The sequence below is a fragment of the Neoarius graeffei genome, chromosome 16, assembly GCF_027579695.1.
Source record: "Neoarius graeffei isolate fNeoGra1 chromosome 16, fNeoGra1.pri, whole genome shotgun sequence".
In the NCBI taxonomy this organism is placed as follows: Eukaryota; Metazoa; Chordata; class Actinopteri; order Siluriformes; family Ariidae; genus Neoarius; species Neoarius graeffei.
Window position 1 is genome coordinate 7,617,752 of NC_083584.1, and position 18,071 is coordinate 7,635,822.

Genomic DNA, 18,071 nt, shown 5'->3' on the forward strand with positions numbered 1-18,071 from the left:
CTACAATGACTGCTTAGACTGCAACAATAATACCTAACACACTGTGGCAGCGGGGGCGTGGTCAAGCGCCGGTCTGTGACAGGAGGGTGGAGCCAGGGAAGGTGAGTGGCAGAATCGCTACACCTGACGGTAATTAACCTGTGTTTTGTGTGTGTTTTCCCAGTAAACCGCTCCCTATTTAAGGAGGCTGAGAGAGAGCAGAGGGAGCGCGACCCGGGATTGGAGGCTAAGTGTGTGTCTGTGTGTGTGTGTGCTTACAATCGTATAACTGAAAAGTTGATTAATAAATACGCTGTCTCTACCTCCAAACATTGTCCTGCCGTCCTCTGTGCTCCACCCACACATTATCCGCGCTACAGTGGTGCCGAAACCCGGGAAAGGTGGAGCACCAGTTCTGCAGCTCCATGGAATCCTCCCCGTTCGCGGACTTGGTCCACGCCCTCGCCACGGCTCAGCAGAGCCAGCACCAGGCACTCATCACGCTCCGAAAGGAGCAGGAGCGCCGCTTCGAAGCCCTGGTGCTGGCCCAGCAGGAAGACCGAGAGGCGTTCCGGAGGCTCCTCACGTTGGCGGGATCCACCAGCGCCCCGGCCGCGGGCCCGTCTCCCCTCACTTTGACCAAGATGGGCCCGCAGGACGACCCCGAGGCTTTCATCACCTTGTTCGAGCAGGTCGCCGAAGCCTCGGGGTGGCCGATGGAGCAGCGCGCGGCGCGCCTCCTCCCCCTCCTGACGGGAGAGGCGCAGCTGGCCGCACTACAGCTCCCCGCCGACCACCGGCTGGCCTACGCTGACCTTCGCCGGGCCGTCCTCCAGCGCGTGGGGCGCACGCCGGAGCAGAAGCGCCAGCGCTTCCGCGCGCTGCGGATGGAGGAAGTCGGCAGCCCGTTCGCGTTCGGCCAGCAGCTCCGGGACACCTGCTGGCGGTGGCTGAGGGCGGAAGATCGCTGAGGGCCGAACATTGCGATGCCGAGGGAATCATCGACCAGGTGGCGCTGGAACAGTTCATCGTCCGCTTACCAGCCGGAACCGCGGAGTGGGTCCAGTGCCACCGCCCGGCGTCGCTGGATCAGGCCGTAGGACTGGCGGAGGATCATCTGGCGGCTGTTCCGGTGGCAGGACAACGGATGACATCGTCTTCTCTCTCCTCTTCTCTCTCTCTGTCTCCCCCCCCCCTCCTGTGTCCCGTCCTCACCCCATTCCCCCACCACGGAGGCGGGGGCCGGCTCCACCCCAGCCGGCCCGCCACACCCGTGGTGCCCTCCCGTTTCTCCCTTCTGTGTCTGTCTCTCCCCCCCCTCAGGTGAGTGAGCCCCAGAACACAGCTGCAGAGGGAAGGCCCGGGCCGGTTTGCTGGCGCTGCGGGGAACCGGGCCACCTGCAGCAACAATGTGCAGCGATGGAGGTGGGGGCGGTGGTGCGGATCCCCGACGCGCCAGAGGCTGCCCTCGATCGGGCCGGCGCGTATCGCATACCGGTGAGTGTACAAGGGGCTACATATCACGCGTTGGTGGATTCAGGCTGCAATCAGACCTCGATCCGCCAAAGCCTGGTGCAAGACGAGGCATTGGGGGGAGCACAAGGGGTGAAGGTGTTGTGTGTGCACGGGGATATTCACAGCTATCCATTGGTGTCGGTCCACATATATTTTAGAGGGGAAAAATCGATAGTGAAGGCGGCGGTTAATCCTCGCCTTACCCACTCTTTGATCTTGGGGACTGATTGGCCGGGATTTCGGGGTTTAATGGCACGCCTAGTAAAGAGTGGGTCCTGCCGGTTGACGGGGGAAGGTCCCGGTGTCGCTTTGGCTGGAGCTGCGGTCGCAGAGCCGTCTACGTCATCTCCGCGACAGAGTGAGGAGCCACCGGCCCCCCCTCTTTCTATTGGGGAATCCCTTGCGGATTTCCCACTGGAACAATCGCGAGACGAGACTCTGCGACACGCGTTTGACCAAGTGAGAGTAATCGATGGTCAAACGCTCCAGCCGAACGCCACCCCGTCCTTCCCCTATTTTTCCATTTTGAAGGATAGGTTATACCGAGTGACGCAGGACACTCAGACGAAAGAGCGAGTCACCCAGTTGTTAATTCCAAAGAGCCGCCGGGAATTGGTATTCCAGGTGGCTCACTTTAATCCCATGGCTGGACACCTCGGGCAGGATAAGACACTCGCCCGGATAATGGCCCGATTCTATTGGCCGGGGATTCGCGGCGACGTCCGTAAGTGGTGTACGGCGTGCCGCGAATGCCAGTTAGTAAATCCAGCAGCCATTCCAAAAGCGCCCTTGCACCCCCTACCATTAATCGAGACCCCGTTTGAAAGAATTGGGATGGATCTCGTCGGGCCATTAGATCGGTCAACACGAGGGTACCGCTTTATATTGGTTCTGGTGGACTATGCAACGCGATACCCGGAAGCGGTGCCTCTTCGCAATATCTCAGCACGCAGTATTGCAGAGGCCCTCTTCCACGTCATCTCCCGGGTTGGAATCCCGAAAGAGATTCTGACTGACCAAGGCACCTCGTTTATGTCACGAACACTGAGCGAACTGTATGGGCTACTGGGTATTACGCCGATCCGCACCAGCATTTATCACCCACAGACGGACGGTTTAGTTGAACAGTTCAATCGCACCCTCAAGAATATTATCAAAAAATTCGTAAGTGAGGACGCACGTAACTGGGATAAGTGGCTCGAACCCTTGTTGTTTGCAGTGCGAGAGGTCCCCCAAGCCTCCACGGGGTTCTCCCCATTTGAATTATTATATGGGCGTAAGCCGCGCGGCATCTTAGATGGACTGCGGGAAAATTGGGAGGAGGGACCTTCACAGAGCAAAAACGAAATTCAGTACGTTATTTGATCTGCGCGCAAAACTCCACACGCTCACCCACCTAACTCAGGAAAATTTGCGGCAGGCCCAGGAACGGCAAGCCCGCCTGTACAACAAGGGCACGCGCCTTAGAGAGTTCACTCCGGGAGATAAGGTACTCGTCCTGTTGCCCACGTCGAGCTCCAAATTAATCGCCAAGTGGCAAGGACCCTTTGAGGTCACACGGCGAGTCGGGGACGTCGACTATGAGGTTAGGCGAACGGACAGGGAGGGGGCACTACAGATCTACCACCTCAATCTGCTGAAACTCTGGAACGAGGAGGTCCCCGTGGCGTTGGTGTCGGTAGTTCCGGAGAAGGCGGAGCTGGGGCCGGAGGTCCATAAAGGGTCATTGGCATCACGTACCTCTCCGGTCCCCTGTGGAGACCACCTCTCCCCGACCCAACTCATGGAGGTCACCCAGTTGCAGGCCGAGTTTTCGGATGTGTTCTCGCCCCTGCCCGGTCGCACTAACCTCATAGAACACCACATAGAGACGCCCCCGGGGGTGGTAGTGCGTAGCCGTCCTTATAGATTACCCGAACACAAAAAAAAGGTGGTTCAGGAAGAACTTCAGGCCATGCTCGAAATGGGCATCGTCGAGGAGTCCCACAGTGACTGGAGCAGCCCGGTGGTCTTGGTTCCCAAGGCCGATGGGTCGGTCCAGTTCTGTGTGGACTATAGAAAAGTCAACGCGGTGTCTAAATTCGACGCGTACCCAATGCCTTGTATTGATGAGCTGCTCGATCGACTAGGCACGGCTCGCTTTTACTCGACACTGGATTTGACGAAGGGATATTGGCAGATCCCCTTGACTCCATTATCCCGAGAGAAAACGGCCTTTTCCATACCGTTCGGCTTACACCAGTTCGTCACACTTCCATTTGGGCTGTTTGGGGCGCCCGCTACATTTCAGCGGCTGATGGACCGGGTCCTCCGGCCGCACGCCACCTATGCGGCCGCGTACCTAGACGACATCATTTATAGTAATGACTGGCAGCGGCACCTGCAACACCTGAGGGCCGTCCTTAGGTCGCTGAGGCGGGCGGGACTCACTGCCAACCCGAAGAAGTGTGCGATTGGGCGGGTGGAAGTACGGTATCTGGGCTTCCACTTGGGCAACGGGCAGGTGCGTCCCCAAATTAATAAGACAGCAGCGATTGCGGCCTGCCCGAGGCCCAAGACCAAAAAGGGGGTGAGACAGTTCCTGGGGCTGGCTGGCTACTATCGTAGGTTTATACCTAATTATTCGGACGTCACCAGCCCGCTGACTGACCTCACTAAAAAGGGGGCGCCAGATCCGGTCCAGTGGACGGAGCAGTGCCAGCGGGCTTTCTCTGAGGTAAAGGCTGCACTGTGTGGGGGGCCACTCTTACACTCCCCTGACTTCTCTCTCCCTTTTTTGTTACAGACGGATGCGTCGGACAGAGGGCTGGGGGCCGTTTTGTCCCAGCAGGTGGAGGAGGAGGACCGCCCGGTCCTATACATCAGCCACAAGCTGTCAGTGCGTGAGGGGTGCTACAGCACCATTGAGAAAGAGTGCCTGGCGATCAAGTGGGCGGTCCTCGCCCTCCGTTACTACCTGCTGGGGCGCTCTTTCACCCTCTGTTCGGATCACGCGCCCCTCCAGTGGCTCCACCGCATGAAGGATGCCAACGCGTGGATCACCCATTGGTATCTGGCACTCCAACCCTTCAACTTCAAGGTGGTCCACAGGCCGGGGGCGCAGATGGTCGTGGCGGACTTCCTCTCCCATCAAGGGGGGGGGGAGTCGGCTGCGGGCCGGACGGGTGCCCGGCCTGAGTCGGGCGGTGGGGGTATGTGGCAGCGGGGGCGTGGTCAAGCGCCGGTCTGTGACAGGAGGGTGGAGCCAGGGAAGGTGAGTGGCAGAATCGCTACACCTGACGGTAATTAACCTGTGTTTTGTGTGTGTTTTCCCAGTAAACCACTCCCTATTTAAGGAGGCTGAGAGAGAGCAGAGGGAGCGTGACCCGGGATTGGAGGCTGAGTGTGTCTGTGTGCGTGTGTGCTTACGATCATATAACTGAAAAGTTGATTAATAAATACGCTGTCTCTACCTCCAAACGTTGTCCTGCCGTCCTCTGTGCTCCACCCACACATTATCCGCGCTACACACACATTAAAGTATCCGTTGTAAAGACATGAAACTCGTCGAGTGACAAGTGTGTTCATTGATAAGCTAACACAATCTAAAAGTAGACATACCATCACACTGCCCTGGTGCTGTGTACAGTTTACCTTCTATGGTTTGTGCACTCACTATTTGCCATTACTTTCTCCAACCCAGTGTTCGAACTACGCCGATATTTTTGGGGGGTCCCTTTTTTTCCCGTGGGGGGGGGGGTGCTTGCGCTTGTCTCAGAGCGCGGATCTCCAAACACATGAGAAGCCTATCTTACGCACATATCACGCGGACTCCACACCTCCACACATGCATCGCGTCTGAAGTCATAACTCATCAGGGGAAATCGTGTCCACATTGGCATGTTCAAAAAACAACCTCGCGTCAACAATGATACCACACGCAAGAAAAAAAAAGAAAAAAAAAACAGGCTACTCAACACATTTGATCCACAGCAGCACCAAAGCATCACTGGAAATCATGTCAACAACCAATCTTCCATTTCAACACGTGTCAACAAACAAATGGCACCACAAACATGAACGAATCGGTCAGGCTACCGATTCCAAACCCACAGCAGACGAATAATTAAATGCATCTTACCTTAAAGCAGAATCGACCACAAAGGCCTGGGCTCTTCTTCCTTGGCTGTTGGTCCCGAAACCCATGACATGGACAGGCGATGACCTGATTTAATCCATGATGTGATGAAGGGTGCTGGGTCAAATCGCTCCAGTGGGGGCCCATTTAAATCCACAAAAAGTAGTGATGACAGGCTTTTCTCACGCAGTCTGTTGCGGGTTTTGCTCATCCTGCTGCATGCTGACAGCGGGCCTGGCATTCCCAGCAGGTGCAGTGATGGTGGTTGCGGACGGTTGTCCACTGTCATCTGCTGAAGAACCGTCTCGCTGCTCCTCGGAATTTTTACTTTTCTTAACAAATCCAAAACTCGAAAGAGTACCTTGTTTTCTTTTCGACATGGCTAACGCTGAAGACTAGCACTCGCATGATCTGAAGATGCACCGAATGATAAACACTTTCTCAACCTACTGCCACACCCACTACAAACATTGTAGCAAAACAACCGTGGGAAAAAGGAGCAACTACAGAAACATGGATAGAAGTCGTGGGAAAATTCTGGGGACACAAACTAGTAGAAAGGAAGTGTGTTGGCACTGTTGGCACACTTCCTTTCTACTAGTTTGTGTCCCCAACCTGGCAGCAGCAGTCATTGTCATATCGGTTTATTTTATCTTTGATGTAAACACAACACTTCGGACATGCAAATGCTTCCCGTTACACACGATTGCTATGTCAATAAACATCATTTTGCCAATATTTTAGAGACCATCCATCTTCTCCGTCTGTCAGCATCTGTCGGGATCCGATAAAATGATAAATCTTGCCTTGTGTGTTGATGGTTACTACATCCAGGTGCACAACAATATAATGGCATGATGGAAGTCTTGCTGAAAGTAAAAACTTTCTTTGATGGCTATATTCCTTTCGATGCTTCGCCGTCGTTCCTCGTTGTTGGCTGTGGTAGACTACTGGTAGTTCATGTCCAAAATGGCAGCCGCGTTTGTCGTGACGTCATGTGGGAAGGGTCTATACACACACACACACACACACACACACACACACACACACAGTGTATGTATATATGTGTGCAGGGGCGCAGATACGTTTTTTGAACTGGGGGGGACAAAGCTGCCAGCAAACCAACCCCACCCCCAACATGTGTTGTGCAAGGAATATACTCTGATGCCCTCAGGGAAATCCAAAGTTTACACATTATCATCACGCACAGAAATTGCAAAACTGCAAAACTAGTTTTAAAACCGCTAAGTTCCAACTGTTAAACATAGCGAGAGGCTGGGCTACGTGTGTGTGTGTAAAGTGTAAACCAGTGCATCCTGACTTTCTAACTATGCCTGTGTGTTGCATGAGCGGCAGTCAGTCAACAACTCTTCGCAAAGTTTCCTTATGAAACAATATGCTCGCTGAAATTATGGCAGGGAACGCCAGATTAAACATTAAAACTGCCTTCTGAGCACTGTATCTACAGGCTGCCACCGAAAGAAGGAGGCTACCAGAAAGGCATCTCTACTCCGTACGATTTTACTTTCACTACGACATTACTTTGAACAGACTATCAAAAAATTGCAAGGTGATATGATAAAGTAAGGCACAGTTTACTTACAGTCGTTGTTTTTTGAAAAAAAACGATGCAATCGTTTTCTGCCTTTTCGGTTTGGCACCCTTCATCATGCCGTGTTGGGGTCCTGAACTAGGAGCTGTCCTCGATATGCCTGTCAAACTTGTTGTGGGTAACCATAGCAACCAAGCTCAAGCTCGCAACCTGTGCAGTCTGCGCAGCTCAACCAACCGAATATCAGTCTTTGTTTTGTTTTATGTGAGTTGTTGCAACTATGTATGTACTGCTGTGCACCTCAATAAACCGAATGGTAATTAGTCTTTTGATTTTTCCGTGAGGTTTGCCTTTAGGGTCACCACCGACATGAGTCTGTAAGTTAGGACACTTGTGTCCAAAAGTGAGGACAAAGGCCCTAAAGTTAGGACACTGTCGCGTTACGGGGGGGTGTAAGAAAAACTTATTAAAAAAATGTAAGAAGTCAATATATATTTATTAACTTGGAACACCTATCAAAAAGAGAAATGTGGAAAATGATGGTCAAGACCATGTCAACAAGAAACAAAACATCACTGTAAAGTCACTGTAAAGAGTTGTGTCCATCTATAGGCACTGAAAAAACAGTCTTTGCCATGCCATAGGCCAACATATTTATTCACTTGAAAATGACCATCAAAAAGAAAAAAAATGAAAAATCGAAAAATGAGTCAAGAAACATGTAGGCCTACTGTCATTTAGCCTACTATACTGGCCTTGGCTTATCCACAGGAACTAAACTAAAAACAAAACATCGTTGTGTTCATTTATGCTCATCCAAAAAAATATCAATAAGAAAAATATGAAAATTGATAGTCAACCATGTCATTTACATTTGGCCTATAACCTTACCTGTCAACTTTTGCAGAGCAGTCTAAACTCCTGTACAAGTGATGGTGTGGAACAATTTAGTCAGCTCAGCAGCAGTGGTTTTGTCATCGATTGGGGTTGGTAGAGCTGGGGCAAAAAATGATGCTAAAGATGACTGTCCAGCACTGCTGGCATTCTCTCTGTGGCAGTCTGTGTCCGCATGTCTGTCTATCGCACCTTTACCTCTGCTCCCCACATCAATGTCAATGCGGCAGGGCTTGCAGAAGGCGAAGTGTTCTCCTTTTTGGCTCTTGCCGACAAAACGATGCTCTAAGCACCAAGCATTTTTAAAGGATGTCTTTCGTTTCAGCATGAGTATTGTTCAACAGCATGCGTGCCAACATTCATAGGTTTTTCCGTACGAACATTCGCACTGCGCGCGCAGCTCGGAGGAGCAAAAATCAGTGAATCGCGTGAGCGCAGCTTTTGAGTGACAGCAGCTTCCAGCCAATCAGAGGCTGCAGAGGCTCCATCAGCTGTGCGCGCAGCGCCAATGTTTGTATACGAGAAATCCCTGTAGGCTATCTTTGCCTGTATGTTATCGCAGAATAGCAAGTGTAAATAATGGGCGGGGATTTGTGACGATTGATGCAACGGTGGCGGCTGAGGGTCCGAAATGAGGACAAAATGTAAAAAGTGAGGACGCGTGACAGACGTCCGGACAGACGGCTCTAAAACCAGACTGTCCGGACGAAATCCGGACGAATGGTCACCCTACTTACCTTATGCAAAGAAAGACAGCATAGACGTTTTTTCCTCCCTATAAGTGGGGGAGACCGAACGAGGTGAATTTAAATCTGGGTGGGACGAATCCCCCCCTCTATCTGCGCCCGTGTATGTGTATATATATATAAAAGTGTGTGTGTGTGTAGTTGGTTACTAGCAGCTTAACTGTTACTTGAGTTTGTAAACATCAAAAATATATAAAGTTTTGTCAAACTTCTTTTTGATTCATTACTATATGGCAGTTCTATTAAATTTTTGGATCGATTACCATCACTTCAGACACTATTTTGCTGTTTACAATAAATTGGAAATTCCTCCCCAAATGCCATGAAACTGTGTCTCAGATAACCCCAGTTTTCCATTTTTCTCACCTGTGGTTCACAGTGAAGGGCTTCAGCCTTTTTAATTGTACCCTCCTATTCTCTGCCTCGTACCCTTTTATTCCCCTAAACTTTGAGACCACTGTTGAGTGGAGCAGCTGATAAGAGGGCATGTAGAAAGGAATGAATAACTAACAGACCAGTGACCGCACACAGATGTGTCCTTTGCGACAGAAACTGTTACTCCCACATTGATCTCTACAGTCACAGGCAGCGTTGTTCTACCCATACAGACGGAACAGACAAGACATGACAAATACAGACAAGAATCGACAGAACAGACAGAAATAAAGATGCATTCCATGGTCAACCTTGACTAACAGAGGCCAAGAGATGTCTTTGGACAGTCGGGGAAACCAGAGCACCTGGAGGAGAACATGCAAACTCCACAGAGAAAGGCCCCTCATCGGCCATGAAGTTCACATACGGAACCTTCTCACTGTGAGGTGACGGTGCTAACCACTGCACCAGTGTTCCACCAATATGTTTACTCATAAGGACACAAATTATTCATACTAACCCTGTGTCCGAAACCACTCACTCATTCACTACTCCCAACTCACTATATAGACAATTACTATAGAGGACTACATAGTGAGCTCACTGGTAAGATGAAAAACACTTTCGGACATGACTCCATCACACTGTTACTTACGTCATTACAGTCGCACAATTAAAACGTACCAGATCAGTCAGCTGGTGGGTTTTCAAAATAATAAATACATGCGTGTGTTTTTGTGGTAAATTCATATTATATTGAGCATATTTCACACATTAATAAATACAGAGTACTTTGTGTCTGCTGTATCTTTCAGTTCTTTTAAATCAAGGCTGAATACTTTCTTCTTTGTTGCTGCCTTTTATTAAATCACACTTGAGGCTTTTGATTTGATTTCTTTCAGCGTGACCGCAATGCATGATGGGATATATTGCTTGGTTAGTGACCATTGGTTGTACACTGCTTTTCACTGTGCATTGTGGGATACTTTGACTGCACTATAAAGGGTGTAATAATTCTCACAGTACATTCGGACAGCACTACAAAATGGCGAACTCACTATATAATGCACTATATAGTGAATAGGGAGTGATTTCAGACACGGTAAGATTATTACAAATATAAGCACAAACATTTACACACACACATTTTAGCCATAAAATATAATAACATCATGTGACTATTATGCATTTCTGCAGAAATAAGCTGCAGTGCAACACACTGTATTAGATATAAGGAGATACCTGTATCCAGCTGTGGATTCTCCATCTTTAAAAGCTATTGGAATATCCATAGAGTTGTCACTCTTCATGGACACACAGCTGGGCCCTGGTGAGTCTGATCTCTTCATCTGTGTTTCACTAAACAGTAAGACACACATTATAATTTGTTATACTGCAATCAAAAGCATAATAAACATATTTACTAATAAGGACATACCAATGATACATATTAAGATTATCATAAACAGGGGCACATACAGTTACGCCTATATTATTATTATTATTATTATTATTATTATTATTATTATTATAATGTGGCTATTATGCATTTCTGCAGGAATAAGCTGCAGTGCAACACACTGAATTGGATATAAGGAGATACCTGTATCCAGCTGTGGATTCTCCATCTTTAAAAGCTATTGGAATATCCATAGAGTTGTCACTCTTCATGGACACACAGCTGGGCCCTGATGAGTCTGATCTCTTCATCTGTGTTTCACTAGACAGTAAGACACATACTGTATTATAATTTGTTATACTGCAATCAAAAGCATAATAAACATATTTACTAATAAGGACATACCAATGATACATATTAAGATTATCATAAACAGGGGCACATACAGTTACGCCTATAATATTATTATTATTATTATTATTATTATTATTATTATGTGGCTATTATGCATTTCTGCAGGAATAAGCTGCAGTGCAACACACTGAATTAGATATAGGAGATACCTGTATCCAGCTGTGGATTCTCCATCTTTAAAAGCTATTGGAATATCCATAGAGTTGTCACTCTTCATGGACACACAGCTGGGCCCTGGTGAGTTTGATCTCTTCATCTGTGTTTCACTAAACAGTAAGACACATATTCTAATTTGTTATACTGCAATCAAAAGCATAATAAACATATTTACTAATAAAGACATACCAATGATACATATTAAGATTATCATAAACGGGCACATACAGTTACGCCTATAATATTATTATTATTATTATTATTATTATTATTATTATTATTATTATTACTATTAATGTGGCTATTATGCATTTCTGCAGGAATAAGCTGCAGTGCAACACACTGAATTAGATATAAGGAGATACCTGTATCCAGCTGTGGATTCTCCATCTTTAAAAGCTATTGGAATATCCATAGAGTTGTCACTCTTCATGGACACACAGCTGGGCCCTGGTGAGTCTGATCTCTTCATCTGTGTTTCACTAGACAGTAAGACACATACTGTATTATAATTTGTTATACTGCAATCAAAAGCATAATAAACATATTTACTAATAAAGACATACCAATGATACATATTAAGATTATCATAAACGAGCACATACAGTTACGCCTATAATATTATTATTATTATTATTATTATTATTATTATTATTATTATTAATGTGGCTATTATGCATTTCTGCAGGAATAAGCTGCAGTGCAACACACTGAATTAGATATAGGAGATACCTGTATCCAGCTGTGGATTCTCCATCTTTAAAAGCTATTGGAATATCCATAGAGTTGTCACTCTTCATGGACACACAGCTGGGCCCTGGTGAGTCTGATCTCTTCATCTGTGTTTCACTAAACAGTAAGACACATATTATAATTTGTTATACTGCAATCAAAAGCATAATAAACATATTTACTAATAAGGACACACCAATGATTCATATTAAGATTATCATAAACAGGGGCACATACAGTTACGCCTATATTATTATTATTATTATTATTATTATTATTATTATTATATGTGGCTATTATGCATTTCTGCAGGAATAAGCTGCAGTGCATCACACTGAATTAGATATAAGGAGATACCTGTATCCAGCTGTGGATTCTCCATCTTTAAAATTTCGTGATTGTGGCGTAATCACTCTTCATAGACACACAGCTGGGCCCTGGTGAGTCTTATCTCTTCATCTTGGGCACACTGCTTACACACAGAACACCAGAAACATTAATTCAGTAAAGATCAGTGTTTTGTTAAATTTTTACAAAGTTCTTCCTAATTTTGATACAAGTTTGAACTATGTTTTGAAGGTGAGGATTTTTTTTTTTTTTTACTCCATGGGGAGACATACCTTTTTTCAGGTTGTCTGTGCATCTCTCAGAGATTCTCATTAGTGTGATTTCTCAAGAACAAGGGTTTGACAGCTTGTTGGATTTATATTATCATTGTAACCAGCAGATCAGCTGATTAGGTTTTGAAATTGATCCACACAGGGTCAAGGTTCAACCAATCAAATTCAGGTTACAAAATTCAATAAAAAAAAAATCAAATTTAACGGCGCTTTAACTCCACAACTAGCTGAAGTTTTGTCATGTTGTTTTTATAAACACACTGCGGTAAACAGCGCGGGAACACGCTGAAAGCGAGAGCGGGCTGAGAGGCTGCGCGGGAACACGCTGAGAGCGAGAGCGGGCTGAGAGGCTGCGCGGGAACACGCTGAGAGCGAGAGCGGGCTGAGAGGCTGCACGAGAACACGCTGAGAGCGAGAGCGGGCTGAGAGGCTGCGCGGGAACACGCTGAGAGCGAGAGCGGGCTGAGAGGCTGCACGAGAACACGCTGAGAGCGAGAGCGGGCTGAGAGGCTGCGCGAGAACACGCTGAGAGCGAGAGCGGGCTGAGAGGCTGCACGAGAACACGCTGAGAGCGAGAGCGGGCTGAGAGCGGGCCCAGGCCGCGGCTGAAGCCTCAGATTTTCCTGTCGCGCTGCTGCCGCCCCGCTTGTTCTTCCTGCGCTTCGCGACATGCCACCAAAAAAGAATACAGCACAGGTTGAGGAGGTCGACGATATTAAAAGATCGCTCGACATGTTGACGGAGGAGGTTTCTGCTGTTAGACAACAGCAGAAAACCATCATGACTTTGGTGGAGGAAGTTAAAGCCTTGAGGCTAAAAATCACTGAGAAGGACCAGCGGATTAACTTGCTGGAGAACCGGGTGGCCGATCTGGAGCAATATACCAGAATGAACGACATCATAATCACCGGCTTGGAAGTGAAACCTCGTTCATATGCACGGGCAGTGGCGATGCGGAACGGGGAGGAGCCGAGCGAGGAGGACGCGGCATCGGTGGAGCAACAGGTGGCGGCGTTTCTCCGCTCAAAGGGAGTTGAGTTAGACAGGGAGAACATCGAGGCCTGTCACCCGCTCCCAAGGAGAAACGAGAAGACAAAACCGGCAATAATAGTTCGGTTTGCAAACAGAAAACACAAAAACGAACTGCTGAAACAGGGAAGACGGCTGAAGGGATCAGACGTTTACATCAATGAGCACCTGACAAAGAAAAATGCGGACATTGCCAGAATGGCCCATTTACTCAGAAAACAGAAGAAAATACAATCAACATGGACTTCAAACTGCAAAATATACATCAAGTTAAATGGAACACCAGAACAAGCCAAAGTACTAGTCATCCGGGAGCTGGAGGAGCTGAGCAAATATTAACGAAACGTACAACAAGGTATCCTTAAACTACAGCCATGACAACTCCTGATAATAAACACACATTAGGACTAGAAAACTTTGTATATACAGAACATAAAATACAGGACATAGAACATATTGATCCGGATAACAATTTACTCAATGATATAGAAAACAGCTGCAGTTATTACACAGATGAGCACTACAACGCAACTTTCCAATCAAAGCATAACATATCAATCATCCACTTCAATAGCAGAAGCCTATATGCCAACTTCCACAGTATTAAAGAATATTTGAAACAGTTTAAGAACCCATTCAACATCATAGCAATTTCAGAGACATGGATCAGCACTGACAGAGGTGTGGACTTTGAGATGGAGGGTTATGATCTAAATCATATAAGCAGAGTGAAAAAGAGAGGAGGAGGTGTGGCAATATATGTGGACAAAGGACTGAAGTATAAGGTGGTGGAGAGTATGACAGCAGCTGTTGATAATCTGGTGGAATGTATCACAGTGGAAATTTGTATGGAAAAAGTAAAAAATATAATTGTGAGCTGTTTGTACAGAACTCCAGCATCAAGTATCGAGATATTTGAAAACTGGATGGAAAACGTGTTTTCTAACTCAGTGCAGAAGACTGTGTTTATCTGTGGGGATTATAATATTGATCTGTTAAATCCAAAAAAGCATAAAATGACAGAAGATTTCATAAATACAATGTACAGTATGGGTTTATACCCCAAAATCACCAAACCTAGTAGAATTACTTCTCATTGTGTCACATTAATAGATAATATATTTACAAACAGTATGGAAAATAATACAGAAAGTGGGCTTTTATATAACGACATCAGTGACCATTTGCCTGTATTTATTGTCTATCACTGTAATTACTGGAAACCTAAGGATATGAATCAGCTGAAATACAAACGGATAAGAACCGAAGAAAACATAAGGATACTTAAGAGTGAATTACTTAAACAGAACTGGAGAGTCGTATATGAGGAAGAAGATATTGACAAAGCATACAGTGGATTCCTAAATATCTTTAAAACACTATATGATAAAACCTGTCCTGTAAGGAAATACAATGATGGACAAAAACAAGCAAATGGTCCATGGATCACCAAAGGATTAAAAAATGCCTGTAAAAAAAAGAACACGCTGTATAGACAATTCATAAAAAAAAGAACTTTGGAGGCAGAAATTAAATATAAAAAATACAAGAATAAATTAACCAGCATTATGAGGACATGTAAGAAGGAATATTATAATAAATTATTAGATAGTAATAAAAATAATATGAAGGGGCTATGGAATGTACTGAATAGTATTATTAGGAATAGAGCTAAAAACAAAAACACAAGCTACCCTGATCATTATATTGAGAATGACAGATCAATAAATAATATGGAGGAAGTGGTAAATGGTTTTAATAGATTCTTTGTAAATGTGGGATCAGATTTGGCAGAAAAGATTCAAGATACAGACACACCTGGAGGGGCGGAGGCTGCTCGATGGGAGAGAAATCCTAAATCTATATTCCTTGGTGCAGTTGGCATAAAAGAGGTCATAGACATTGTAAGGAGAAGTGAAAGTAAAACCTCCACTGACTGGAATGATATTGATATGAGTTTAATAAAAAAAGTTATTGAAGAAATTGCAGAACCATTTACTCACATATGTAACATGTCTTTTCAATCTGGTAAATTTCCAAACAACATGAAAATAGCTAAAGTTATACCTTTATATAAATGTGGAGATAGACACCATTACACAAATTACAGGCCAGTTTCTTTACTCTCTCAGTTCTCCAAGATCCTCGAAAAACTGTTCACAGCAAAACTAGACAATTTCATTGAAAAATATAAACTTTTAGCTGACAGTCAATACGGATTCCGGAAAGACAGATCAACAACCCTGGCATTAATGGAACTTATCGAGAAAATCACAAATGGTATAGACAATAAAAAACATGTTATGGGAATTTTCATAGATCTAAAGAAAGCATTTGATACAATAAATCATGACATTCTATTCAAAAAATTAGAGAGGTATGGTATCAGAGGGGTTGGTTTGGACTGGGTGAGGAGCTACTTAAGTAACAGGCAACAATTTGTAAAAATTGGAGATCACACATCTGAGTATTTGCCCATAACATGTGGAGTACCGCAAGGGTCTGTCTTAGGTCCTAAACTGTTTATATTGTACATTAATGATTTATGTAATGTATCAAGTATAATGAAATGCATATTATTTGCTGATGATACAAACATCTTTTGCGCCGGGGACAATGCACAGCAGCTTATGGAAACAATCACAACCGAAATGAATAAATTAAAAAGGTGGTTTAACGTAAACAAATTGTCATTGAATTTGAGTAAAACAAAGATTATGTTATTTGGAAAATATAAGTCAAACCCTCAAGTTGAATTGAAAATTGACAACATAACCATAGAAAGAGTGTATGAAATAAAATTTCTGGGTGTGATTGTTGATCATAAAGTCTGCTGGAAACCGCATATTAATCATGTTAAAGCAAAAATAGCAAAGATTACTGCAATTTTGGGGAAATCAAGACACATTCTGGACTATAAATCACTACATACTCTGTATAATGCACTCATACTTCCATATTTGAGCGACTGTGTGGAGATATGGGGTAATACCTACAAATCTAACCTGCAGCCGTTATGCACATTACAAAAAAGAGCAATAAGAATTGTCAATAATACGGGATATCTTGAGCATACAAACGCATTATTCGTAAAAGCACACACTCTGAAATTCACTGATCTGGTTAAACACAAGACTGCACAAATTATGTATAAAGCAAGACATAACCTTCTTCCGGGTGAGGTACAAAATATGTTTATGGAAAGGCAGGGTGGGTATAACCTGAGAGGGGAAATGAATTTTAAGAGAGTAAATGTTAGAACAACTATGAAAAGTATGTGCATAACAGTCTGTGGGGTGAAATTGTGGAATGGTCTGGATAATGAACTCAAAAATAGCACCAACATAAAACTGTTTAAAAAATTATATAAAAACATGTTAATAAAAATATATGAGAATGAGGACAGGCAGACTATATAGGTGATGATGAAATTGAGAGTAAGTCTGTGACTGGTCTTCTTGTATTTAGTGTATAGTTATAGGTATGTGTATATGTATGTACTGTATATATGTATTGTATGTGTGTCTATATGCATAACATAAGTATCTGTATATATGATTTGATTTGGTCGATATTATACCATGTCGGTATGTTTTGATATGTTGGTATGTTTTCTTTTTTGTTTATTGCTTTTGTTTTCTTTTGTATATATAGTTTATTATGGTGGAAAGTGACATTTGATTAGCGGTGGTATAGAGGGTTAGGATTGGATAAGTTATTACTTCTTCCTAATCCTTTCTGAACATTATGTTATTGCCTGGTGGCTACGCTATTCTGTTTGTTTATGATGATGTTTTGATTATTGTATTTTTTTTATTTAAAATTTTTATTTTTATATCTTTCTTCTTTATTGTTCAGAATAAAGTAATCAATCAATCAATCAATAAACGCAGGATAAACAAATTAAACCCATTCTTCTCGCCTACAAAGGCTTTTAAGAGAGAGAAATATTTCTTACCGTTTGCAAACAGATATCCCTCTTCCGAATGACGTCGAGGAAAATAAACACTTTCACTTTCACTTCTTTTGGGTTGCATGGCGGTTGGCATGCCAGCTTAAAGGTGCCTTACCGCCACCTACTGGATTGGAGTGTGGAACAGAAGATTGGCAGGAGAAAAACAAAAAAAACTAATTTTTTTCTATTGCACCTGTTTCCTTTAAAAATGTTATTAGTTATCCATATATGTGTCCTAATGCCTTACCCAAGATGTTCTGGCTGATTGCAATGTCTGCAGAACCCACTCGGATGTTTTCCTATTATATGAAGTGTCTTGTTGAGTGCTGTATGGCCTATTCTTAGATGGATGATGGTTTCTTCTCTTCTGTTTCTCCCCACCTTTCTTCCAACACCCACATGCTTTTGTATATTGTAGAGATGCCTTCCTGTATCACTGGTGTCCCAGTTTTCCTGCCATACGTCTTCTGTTGGACTCATGATGGTTTTTGCCTCAGCTTTACATAATGGAATTTGCAGATGAATTGTTTGTGATTTCACTGATTGTTTTGCCAATATGTCTACATCCTCATTTCCTTCTACCCCTAC

General features: G+C 44.6%; 1 protein-coding gene across 4 annotated transcripts in view; it reads right to left on the reverse strand.

The window, feature by feature from the left end:
• Positions 1–17,549, reverse strand: part of LOC132900382 (NLR family CARD domain-containing protein 3-like) — a 106,677-nt gene extending 89,128 nt beyond the window's left edge. For 2 of the 4 annotated variants that reach the window (XM_060942445.1, XM_060942443.1), the window contains exons 1-7: positions 17,487–17,549; positions 12,237–12,348; positions 11,880–11,996; positions 11,513–11,629; positions 11,141–11,257; positions 10,782–10,898; positions 10,421–10,537 (exon numbers count right to left, since the gene is read on the reverse strand). In XM_060942445.1, coding sequence (XP_060798428.1) covers positions 10,421–10,537; positions 10,782–10,898; positions 11,141–11,257; positions 11,513–11,629; positions 11,880–11,986 — 575 coding nt within the window. In that variant the 5' untranslated portion in view covers positions 11,987–11,996; positions 12,237–12,348; positions 17,487–17,549. Of the gene's footprint in view, positions 1–5,614; positions 5,930–10,420; positions 10,538–10,781; positions 10,899–11,140; positions 11,258–11,512; positions 11,630–11,879; positions 11,997–12,236; positions 12,352–17,486 lie in introns of those variants that run through there. The other 2 variants (XM_060942444.1, XM_060942446.1) reach the window with 2 other exon arrangements.
• Between the last annotated feature and the right edge of the window lie 522 nt (positions 17,550–18,071).